This window comes from Pistacia vera, unplaced genomic scaffold (genome assembly GCF_008641045.1).
Source record: "Pistacia vera cultivar Batoury unplaced genomic scaffold, PisVer_v2 Contig733, whole genome shotgun sequence".
Taxonomy (NCBI): domain Eukaryota; kingdom Viridiplantae; phylum Streptophyta; class Magnoliopsida; order Sapindales; family Anacardiaceae; genus Pistacia; species Pistacia vera.
The window spans coordinates 216,239-228,425 of record NW_022196594.1 but is presented as its reverse complement, the minus strand read 5'-3'; the positions used below and the strand labels follow the sequence as shown (position 1 = coordinate 228,425).

The 12,187-nt window shown below is 33.4% G+C and overlaps 1 protein-coding gene across 1 annotated transcript; it reads right to left on the bottom strand.

Moving 5' to 3' along the window:
- Window positions 1-5,411: 5,411 nt before the first annotated feature.
- On the bottom strand, window positions 5,412-7,246 carry LOC116115217 (peroxidase 5-like). The gene is made up of 4 exons (XM_031401375.1): window positions 6,984-7,246; window positions 6,701-6,892; window positions 6,451-6,616; window positions 5,412-5,962 (listed from the first exon to the last, which is right to left on the bottom strand). The coding sequence occupies exons 1-4, from the start codon at window positions 7,197-7,199 to the stop codon at window positions 5,553-5,555; spliced, it is 984 nt and encodes a 327-aa protein (XP_031257235.1). The 5' UTR covers window positions 7,200-7,246; the 3' UTR covers window positions 5,412-5,552.
- Window positions 7,247-12,187: the final 4,941 nt, after the last annotated feature.

Here is a 12,187-nt window from a genome sequence, read left to right as displayed (position 1 = left end):
CCTACTCTAACTATAGTTCTACTTCTTTCTTAACCATCCAAAAGTAGGATTTCAACTCCTTTAAAACATCATACAACCTGCAAGGAAAACACACTTCAAATTTCCTCTCAAATTCTTCTAATTCTATCTACACTTCTACCAACTTAACACAACAATCCACCCTTCTCATGGTGGAAATTCTTTCATAACAACCTTGAATTCATCAACTCATTCAAACATAGAAATTCAAGCATCAAGCACATATCTAAAAATCTCTACACATCATTCAATCAAGTAAATCACAACTTAGGTGAATTTACTTACCTTGGACACAAGTAGAATCCACTTAACCTCTCTACTCTTGATGGCTTGATACTTTCTCTTAAACCTTCAATACAAAACTCAATAAGGATCCTACTCTTTCAAAAATAAAAATTACTTCTAGAGTAAGGATTCTCACCTTCTTGTGCTTAGGATCAACTTGTAACAATTTCTAGTCAAAAGCTCTTCAAAGATCTTTGGAAACTTGAATGAAAAATTAAGAGAAATAAGGAATGAAAGAGGCGGTGGTGAAGAAGCAAATGAAAGGGTTTCTAAAGCTAAACCCTTAATATCTCATATTTTCTCCACTCTTTCCCAAAATACCCTTACTCTTTCTTTGAAATTCTATCTAAGACCTTTCATTCTTTGCAAACACAACCCCAATCAAACTATTCTCCATGCAATTTCCTTACATTTCACTCTCCACTTTTCCTGCTAAAAAGGGGTAGAATGGTCATTGAGTCTCAAAAGGAAGAATTCTCAAAAACTCAAGGGGAACATTCAACCGAGTCTTCGCCGCGGCAAAGATATTTTCTTCGCCCCGGCGAAAGCTCACAGCAGCTACATGGGATTGTAGCACCTCCTCATCGCCGCAGCGAAGATTCTTCTTTGCCCCGGCGAAGACTGTAACCTTAATATTTCGCCAAGTCTTACAAATTTTTAGGGAAATCACTCAACCAACCCAAGACACCTTTTCATCCAAGGATAAACCAAACAATATTAACAACATACAAACTCAAATAAGGATAAATCCATAAACATTCAAGCCATTCATCAAATCTTAACTACATACCTCACGTGGGGTGTTACATTCTGATCTCCAAAATAGTAGTCGTCATTTCTCCTTCTCTCATCCCCCTAAAAACTACTTAAAGGCCCTTATTTATAGTGCTAGGGTTTGGAGGTTACTTAGGAAAGAATTAAATCCTTAACCCATTCAGATTCAGACTAGGAGAATGTAATAACCCAAATAGGCTCGTGACCCATCGTTGCGGCAATCAGAAATGGTCATTGCGACGATCGTTCTTTCCATCCACGAGCCCATGATTTTTAGAATTTGTAAAGTCATCAACATAAACTTTGTAGCTCTCTGAATAAGCATTCTAACGCCACAAGAATCATCGAATTCCGATTTCTACAGCTCAAGTTATGATAGAAAAATCGAAGCATGCTCATCTTGAAGGATTTTCAGGTTTTACGTTGTATCTTCAAAGCGTCACAACTTTCTCGTTTCAACTCTGATTCTTGCACGTTTGTTCCTACTTGTCACGAATTCCATCGACATCATTCTTTTTCCTTCAAATATCGGTTTAAACCTGAAAATAGTCAAAATACACACGTGATCCCATAAAAGGTATTTATGAAATAATTAATTCAAATTCCACAAATTAAACACATTTTTCCACAAATAATCCAATTAAATCACTAACAAAATATATACTTTCAAGCTCTTATCAACGGGTGTCCATATACTATGGACGGGCGTCCATATAAGATGGACTCCCGTCCAGAAAAGTTTAAAAACTAATAATGTATAGATGTCCATATACAATAGACAGTCGTCCATGTAAGATAGACGGCTGTCCATATACAATAGACAGTCGTCTGTCCATACCGAAATTCTAGTTTAATAAAAAAAATTCTTTAAAAAATTCTACATTGTGGGTATTTTTTATTTATCTCTCTTGCTTTGCATTTTTTTTTTTATAAATGAAAAAAAAATTGTAAATTTTAAAAAAAAAATTATTTGAGTATGGACACCAGTCCATCTCATTTGGATGGTCGTCCATTGTATATGGACAGCCATCCTCATTAGATGGACTGGCGTCCATGCTTTTTACTTTAAAAATGAAATTTTTTTTTTCCCTTTATTTCATCTAAAAGTTTTATGCTTTAAAAATGAATATTTCATCTAAAAATTTTGACTTAAACAAGCGATAGTTTTTTATAAATGAAAAATAAATTGTAAATTTAAAAAAAAAAAAATTATTTGAGATGAACGGTCATCCATAGTAATGGGACTCCCATCCATAATATATAGACGGGAGTCCATTGATATTTCCTGGACTCTCATCCATTTATGATGAACGATCGTCCATAATTGTTAGACGACCATTCATTCACTGAATACATGTGTCCTACGTGGCCACGTCCGAGTCAGATGCCAAATAGATCAGTGCAAAATTTCGGTACTAGCATTCAATGTCTGTAGCATTTTTGTTTATAGTTTAGATATAGGGAACACCACCCCACCCATATTTGATTGCTACTACCCGATTTTTTATTTTTTATTTTTTGTAAAATTTTATTTAAACCCTTTCATTTATTGTTAATTTCATATTAAATAAGGGGTTTTGGATATTTTACAAGCGTTAAAAGGAAATTGGGGAGGGGTTTGGGCTCAGGCTTGGGCCTGGGACCTTGGGCTAGAGCCCTCCTCTCTTGGGCCTGATCTATTTTTGGGCTAGGCTTTTTGGGTCTGGGCCTAATTCACACCTCTATTTTTAAACTTTATCTTTTATCTTTTATTTATTTATTTTTTAATCTCATCGAGAGACACATTACCACTTTTATAATTATAATTGACACAGAGCAAATAATAAGTTAAAGTGTATGTGTTGCATTTGAGAGTTCATCATTAACTAGCTTCATCATTCTATATTGTGCTTATCTTTAATTTAATTATTTCTCTTTTTTCTTGATATTTTCTCATAGAATTCGGCTCTAATGCCATATAAAAAAAGACATGGTGCACAAGTGGTTGGTATGAGAGCAGTAGGAGATAAAGTAACAGTCCATACTTGCAAGTTTATTGGTAATTATCAAGACACATTGTATGATGATAGAGACAAATGTATCTTCAAGAATCATTATATCCAAGGGACCGTAAGATTTCTTTTTTAAGAATGGGTAATCCCTATACTTGGTACCAGTAGCAGATCCAGAAATTTCTGTTAGGGAATGCCAAAATAAAAACTAATTATACATTAATATTTTTGTCCATCAATTTTTTTGTTAGGGTATGTCAAAATTTAGAAATTGTATATATTACTATTTAAAAAAAAAAAAGAATTGAGGATGGGCCAACTAGGCTGGATCCACCCTTGCTTGGTAGGGGTGTTCGGTTCCGGGTACCCTGCACTTTTTGAAGGAACCGGAACCGGAGCCGGAACCAACGGTTCCTTGAAATTTGGAACCAAAACCGGAACCGATGGTTTCGGTTCCTAGGTACCCAGAACCAGAACCTGTAACAACGGTTTCGGTTCCGGTTCTGGGTACCCTATAAAATTACAATGACCCCCCAAAAGTTTTTAAAATAGCAAAAAAACCCTTAAAACTTACAAATACCACCCCACTTGGCACTTGTTAACAAAAATAAAATTACAAATTATAAATTACAAACTACAAACTCCATTACTTTGTAAAGATAGATTCTCAAAAGTCAAACTAACTTACTTTAAATGTTATGAAATATAAATATAAATGTAATCACATTATTTTTTCTACAAAAGCTTTTATTAACCCCTCTAATCTTTAATTTTATTTTGTATTAGTTTCGGTTCCTGGTTTCTGGTTCTGGTTCTGGTTCCTAACTATAGGAATCGGAACCAGAACTGGAACCGCACAGTAACGGTTCCAAAAATTTGAAACCGAAACCTACCCATTGATGATTGGTTTTGGGTAGGAACCGGAACTAAACCCAGAATACCCGTCGATTCCGGTTCCAACCAGTTCTTTTAAACACCCCTACTGCTTGGTATTTCCACATCTCTTATTATTATTATTATTATTACACTCTGAATTATGTGAATAGGTAGCGTATAAAGCATAAATTATAAAAATAAGAACATATACTATTATAAAATAAAATAAAAAGGATCTAGTTAACCATAATTCTTATAGTTAAATGCTTATTAATCCAAGAGAAATTTAATTGATACTTTTTTGGAGCGAATGAAATCTTAAAATTGTGATATTGATGTAGAACACCACTATAAGATCAGTTTCAAATGGTTTTGGAGTCAATGCAACACACAACAAAGAAAACGAGAGTGAAGAAAGTGGATTCGTAATTGTCCAGTATAGCATAACTGGCACAAGTGTCGCGTGTGGAAGCGGAGTTCTAGGATGATTTATGCTGACACAAATATGGACACTCTCATCAATAGTAAAGGATGGTCTGACGGTGAACACAAGTATTTAGCTACAGACCATGATTTCACGAGCTGCTCTCCTTAGATCACCAATTAGCTAATTGAGATATTTACAAGTCTTTTGGAAGTATACTTGGATTTTGGAGATGTGCTTTTATGTTTTGTTAAATGAAGAATCTGTGAGTAGTTGTCATGAATGTTTTCTAATTTTTCTTTTTTTTTTTTTCCATTGTTAATTAATGTGGATGAGTGGGAAAGAAATGGGGGAAACAACGGAAAAAAATAGTGTTTATATTCTGTTTGGAAAGTCAGAAAAAATGAGAAAGAAAATGATTTCAGGTTGAAGAAGATGATGGGTGGTTTAGTCTATTCACCTTATTGGACAATGACTAATTGGTAATTTGGTATATTAACATTCTTCATAGATTCTAAGGGGTAAAATGGTCATTGTTGATATTTGACAATATTTTTTTACAATTTAACTAGATGGACCGTCAAAAATGGGGTTTTCTTCCTATTTCTCAAACTACTGGGTGCTCCTAAAATTCATCAAACAGACGGGGTTTCCTAAAACTATCCCTTCCAAACTTCCACAAGAATTATGCTACAATACTAATTAAGCATTTTCGCACTCAAATTCGGCAGAAGAGATTAATAGGCCACCAATTTAATCACTTATTAAGGCGACTCTAATTAAGTATCTCAAATTAGATTATATGTTTTGGCGACTCTAATTATAAATATATATATCTAGAATATCAAAATATTATCAAGATCCTAATTGATTTTTTAATTAAGAATTCACAGTCAAATTAGTCGTCAGGTTTAAATTAATCCATGTCCATAACGATAATTGTTTCACTAAGAATTAATTTAAAGGGCTTCCAAAATAAAAAGAATCTACATCTCTTTTACTCTGGAAATCAAACACTTGTAAAACCAGAAAATTTTGTATTATTGATGCTTCAAAAACTTGAGCTGGAGGGTGGCTTAAAAACCTTATTAAACCATCCAAAAATACTAATCATATAGTTAATTTAACGCATATATATAGTTTTCAACCATATGTATCCAAATTGTACACATACACAATCTTAATTAATTAACAACCCTACAGTTTGCTCGAATTTCTCCTGCACTGCCTGTTAAAACATCAACTTTGCCCATTTTCACCATTGCAGCCGCGAATTTATTCTTCCAAAGGAGGGGCGTCATCGCATTTTGATTCACTTGCCTTGCTGTTTCTGGGTTCGTGAGCAAAGTTTGGTCTGATGTGAACAACCCTCGTTTGTTTAGAATATCGACATAGTATCCCGAATCCATTGCGTTTGGACTCGAAGGGTTGATTGGAACAACCAAATTTGGATCTGTGCTGCCTTGTGGGCACTGTCTCTTCAACTGAGCAGCGTACATGGAGTTCAAACTTGGATCCTGACTGTTTGTTCCATTGAAATTGTATAATCTGTCACTGAATGAAGGGCAATGAGAGCGTCCGATGGTGTGTGCTCCTGCATATATGCATGGTTCAATGTGCTTTGTGAGTAATAAACTATTTTATAGGGTAAGCCTACTCTGACTCCAGAGTTGTGTTGCAGCAAGCTGAAAAGATAATTTAATATTTTTGACAAATTTTATAATTTTTCAACGACAAATAGACTCTAGCAACAAAAATTATCTGTTTTAAATATATTTCTGAGGGCTTAAATCTCTCAGAAATTGTAATATTATGAGAGGTTTCGATTGGTTTTTTCTCTCATAAATATTTTATTCATCTTTTGAAATATATTTCTAATCAAATTTTTGAGGATAATGCATCTCGAAAATAGTATTATTTTTTATCATGAGAATATAATTTCCAACAAGAGAATTATCGATGATATCCAACGGCTTCAAATGCTTGAAAAACGTACTTTAGAGGAGATTCAGCCCCCAAAAATGAATATTTACGTCAGCAGAAAGATGGTCAAAAAACAAATTTTTCTTGTAGTGCTATTACCTGAGAGTGTAACCATTTCTTCTTGTGTGAAGCCCTTGTTTGCGAATCTTTGAGTTAGTTGATTTACAGTGAACGAAGGTGGAGGTAAATTGGTTAATGACTCGGAGGCTAAAGAAACTCTGCCATCTCTTCTTCCAGCAGGAACATCATAGCCAATCCCTCCAGCCTGCATAAAAGTAAACTGATGTTCATTCTATTAACCAAACAAAATCCTTATTAGAGAGGCTAATCAACGGCGTCTTCTGCTTACCAGCTCCACACTGTCTCTCGCAGCAAATGCAAGTATATCAGCACAAGAAACAACTCCTTTACATTGAGCTTCCAGTCGCGCCTTCGCATTATCAATAACTTCGAATCCTCGTAGACTAGGGTTATTGGCAACAGAATCTTTCTCTGCTTGGTTTGAGGGAGTGGAATCCAAGAGCACAGATGCATCGCAACCCTATAAAAACATATCACAAATCCATTGATTGATGATAAATTAGTATTATGAAAATATTAAAATTATTGATAACTCAATTAAATTTACTTACCCTAACAAAGCAGTCATGAAAATGCATTCTCACGAGACCAGCAGCCACGCCCCTATCCCTAAAGAATCCTTTTCTAACTTCATCTTTAACAATAAACTCAGCAAATCTACATGAATTTTTATAAAACCCAACTTGAAGCTGCGAAGTAACATTTGCTGTAAACAAAACTATAATCAAAGTTAAAATAACTTGAAAATTGAACAACATTCGACTCATTTCTCTACAAGCTTTATATTTATGATTATCTGAATGTGCATGCTTATAACATCTGTAGATGAATTTATATACAGATGAAGAGAATAGTATGAGCTTATGTATTTAGTGGAATGTGAGAAGGTAATAGCTGTTAATAATTAGGAGATAAAAAAATGAACAAGTTGTGTTTTCGGTGATTAAATTTTGTTAAATACAGAGGGCGCCATTTCCTGAGTTTACGCATGTAACAAGATGAAGAGACAATGAATCGCTCTCAAGTTGACTTAAGTGCGAAAAGGTCCAATGGGAGTTGTTAGAGATTGGTATTATTAAATTATTGTTTCTAATTTTATTGTCTAAAAGGTAAAAGAATCTGCAAAAGACAACAGAAAAACATCACTAGCTAATTAGTTAGATTTGCATTATACCTGGATCTGGTTATCCCTTTAGCAGGTGCATTTTGGGTCTACTTTTGATGTCACAATATGCCATCTACCAAAATATTAGGCTAATTCTCATGCACAAACCTGAGAAAGTCTTCCACAGTGGATCATGGATGCACCATTTCAGTCATCTAAAACGTTGGGGTCACACACTGATGTGATATGTACGCGTTTGACAGATATACATGCATCAGTTCCATTGAATTTTTAAATGAACTTGTTCAAAATAAATTTTGTATAATTAATGTTAGTTTAATAGAAGAAACTATGGAGTGATACAAATTTACCAAAACAGCTTGAACCCAAAAAAGTTATCGAAACAATACCACCAAAGACAGATTAGGATGAGACACGTTACAGATGTCGCTCTTTTAAGACGACTTCATGTCTTTGCGGTTGAATTTTCGATACAACAAACTCCCTGGCACACGTCTTATGGATACAAGAGCCCAAACTATCTTTGTACTCTTCTTACAATTTACACAACTTAATAAAATAGAACTTCACACTATCTTATTAATACTTGACAATCAATAATAAACACGGAAAGAACTTTTTGTTTTACTAAAATTTGTTATTTAAGAAGAGAAGTTTGTCTCTTATTTATACTCTCTAAAAAATCAAATATATCCCCAAAAAAATCTACTATTGTATAAGAAAATAAAAATTTGTCGTTGTTTTTTTCATGTTTAAAATTACGCTCTCGTAACCTTCATGATTTGAGGAGGAAGGCACGGTCATGAAAACAGTTTTACTAATAAAATCTTCTTTATTAAAAAATAAATCAACAATTACTATGCAGGAAATTATTACAATAGTAACATTACCTCTCTGTACTCCTTGAATTACGAAAAGGTCAACCTTTGGATAACCATACACTTGGAAGGTAGTATATATAACCCGTGATTTAATACATAAAAAATTCAAATAAGATGAATAAATAATAGCTGACCTGTGGAAATTATGTTATCTTTTCAAGTTATTCTTCTTTAAGTTCAATTTTCTACCTCTGCAAAAATCAAAACCAAATAAGTATATCATTTTTTTTTTCTTCTCACCAGCTTTATATTATAATTAAATACCAAAGAATATTTCATATTCATTAATAAACCATCAGAAGTCAGTTAAGTAATTACTCTGTTTAAAAAACTTAAAACTCTCTCAATAGGCCTCTATATATTGCTGGAAATCTCTCTCTGTCTAATTTATAATAACTTAATTGGAATAATTAGTCGACCATCATGTCAATTGAAACATCAAACCCATAATCAAAATCACTCCATTTACAATTAACAATTTAAGCATGCATCAAAATTTAGGGTTTAAAGAAGTGCCACTGATATACTTATATACACATATATATTACTTGATTTCTCAAGCACTGGTAGCTAAATATGTTAAAAATTTCAACAAAATATTTACAAAAATATATATATTACCGATTCAAAACTAAAATGCATAAAATTCAAAGTATTAACCTCTCCTTTAAAAGTTTATTACCAAATATATGTCAAAACTAAGATCTTCTAGCCAGCCTCCTTAAACTCTCGATTTGCTGTAAGAAGTTGTAACGAATGAGAAAGTAAGATCTTGCGCAAGACCACGCAGCCTATGTTCATGATAAAGCGCATCAAGGTACAGGTCTATCCATTTGCAAACCCTCTTCTTCTTCTTCTCGATCATGGAGATTAAGATTGGATTTTGAATTGAGACAGTTTGAAGAGAATTCACCACACTGCTTGAAGTGGTGAGTATTTCTATTTATATAGATGTACAGAATATTTATAAATCAATCTAGAATCAATCTAGAATATTTACATATCAATTACAATGGAAATGATGGAAACAATATGGTAGAATCAAGGCTAGAATCATGGGTCAAAACGGTTACAAATATTATGCCTTAGATTGAGGCAAAGTATCCTCAACACCCCCCCCGCAAGCTAAGCGTCGGGTTGTGTAATAGCCACTACTACTCAAATTCTCATAATAAAATACATATGAAATAATATAAAGAAATTGGGCCCAAAATTTTCTTTTATTAAACATATATATATATATATATTCTTTACAAACATATACATTTTAGACAAAATGTATAACATATACAAAAGTCATCAAAAACATAAGGGACAGTGTAACCACTCCTTCTCGAACGCCGACATCCATCCGACAGTGTCCTCACCTAGGTCCTGCAAAACATAGGAAAACAACGGGGTGAGCACTAAAATAATGCGCAGTAAGTAAATCCTCTACTCATGCTAGCCCCGTAACTCTCTCTCTCTAATTCTTTCCTTACAACTCCTCGTTCAATTTCTCTTTGGGTACTTCTCTCTTTTTCTCTTTCTCTTTCTCTTTCTCTTAGAACTCTTTTCTATTACCTCTTTAGTAAGTCACGACCCCATCTTACCGGGGGCACGGTCGGGACTCGCTCCCACTCTACGTGACCTCTACTCATTCTAGCCGATCGGACTCGGTTATGCATGGAATTGGAACCCTTGGCCATGTGAGTGTATAATCTCTCTCTCGGGTACTCGAGTATAGCCCTCATCAGCATGCACTCTCACGGGCTACACCACTTCTCTATCTGATACTCATGCCGCTCTCTCAATGCAGCGTACATGCGGGAATACTCTACCCATTACTCACGGGTTCCCCATCGCACAACCTACTCTATTCTCTTAACTCTTAAAGAACTTATACTCACATTCTATACTAAATCTCAAGCTACTTCTCAAGTGTATAAACAAAGGTGTAGAGCTATCTCATGCTCCCTAATGCACTAATGNATATATATATATATATATATATATATGAGAAAGTCTATAATACCACGATGGTATTGTTGATATGATATCACAAGTTAATACATGCATGTAAAGTAGAATGCATGGGAGGTTTTATCACCCTCAGATAAAATTATGTCACTTCTTTGTCTTTAGATTAATAATGGTTGATAGTTATTATATGCATGCATTGTCCTTTGGTATCATGTTAATACTATAGAATTTCTCTATCAAATAATTATTATATTTAATTAAAGATAGATAAGTGAGAATAAACTCAAGTGTGGCCCAAAAGCATTCATCATGAGAGTTTGAGCATTTAGAATTGAGAATTTGGGCAAATCTTAAGGGCTTGAATATTGTTTTGGGCCTCCAAGACACCTTTTGGTTATGGGTCAATTTTTACCCAACGAGTATGTGATGTTCGCTTTTAGGAAATTCACTATAAAGCTTATAAATTTGTGAGCACAGTTAAATAAAATCAATTTATTAGCAAATCATCTGATACTAACTACTAGTAACATTACCAATGTAATAATTAATATAAAATTTTAAAAAAAAATTCATAATATCAACATATAATAATCAATGATGTGTGGCCTAGACTGTAGTGAGTGGGTCGTTGGCTGCCGTGCCGACGCGGAATAGTTGCGGACATTGTTATAGCCACTGAAGTGACAGAGAAAAAGAAATTTATTGGATAATGACATCTCACCCGACTCAACGAAATTTCCTTACTTTTATCGTTTTTTAATTGCTTGTAATTTAAGAGCATTGCTTTCACAAAGCGATATGGCCAGGGGGCCCAATTGTAATTTTCACTGAATAATGGGTATACACGTATTGTGTAATCCCTATAAATTATATTTTATTGCAAAACCTGATTTTGGGTTTGTTAGTATTAGTATTATTATATTATATAATCAATGTTGGTTAATTAACCACTTAACAAAAACTTAGTAATTAAGTAAACAGTGGTGCTATATGTCAAAACTAAGTATGTAACTTTTTATAAATCTTTTATTTTTATATCATTCATCTATATTTATTAAGTTAGGAGAAAATTCATCTAATCACTTTATACCACGATTAGTTTATATTATTTTTAAACAAAAGGTGTAATAATAGTATAAAATCATTTGGTGTAGAATAATTAGTATAAATGGCTTTAACATTCAATTTTGTTTTTAAATAAATGGTCTAATGATAGTATTAACAAACTCTCAAACTTGCAAGAAATATCATTTGGGGGAGTCAAAGGGAACCTCCGAATTAGTAAAAGTAGTGTTTCTTCAACCATCTTATTTCGAAGTTGTTGACATATTTGACTAATAAAATTCAAATCTAATTTGAAAAAGAAGAAGAAGATGATGATATTATCAGGTCAAAAGACATGTATATATAAAATAGCGAAGGAAAAAGTGAAAACGCGGAAAACATAAAATTGCAGATATATCCAACAACTCCACTAATTACTGCATAATAAAATAATAATTAAGTCCCAGTTGGATAAGCTTTCTCTGTGCAAACTCATCGTCCGTCACCTTCCTTTACTTACCTTTCTGATAGGGAGAACAACATATTCCCACCCAAGGTTTGATGAAACGGTGCTTTCCCACCCATCAAGTTTTAAAATAACACTTTCTCACCCTTTGTTAGGTTCTATTAGTATTTTATCACTATTTTCTGTTGATATTTGATTAAAAAAACGAAAATATCCTTAAATATTTTATTTCTTAATTAGTTTATTATAAATTAAAATTTAGTTAATTCAAAGTTT

Coding starts and splice junctions, on each gene's coding strand:
- LOC116115217 (XM_031401375.1), bottom strand. CDS start 7,199: ATGAGTCGAATGTTGTTCAATTTTCAAGTTATTTTAACTTTGATTATA. Junction 6,617..6,700: donor CGAGAGACAGTGTGGAGCTG/GTAAGCAGAAGA, acceptor ACTTTTATGCAG/GCTGGAGGGATTGGCTATGA. Junction 5,963..6,450: donor AGAAATGGTTACACTCTCAG/GTAATAGCACTA, acceptor GCATATATGCAG/GAGCACACACCATCGGACGC.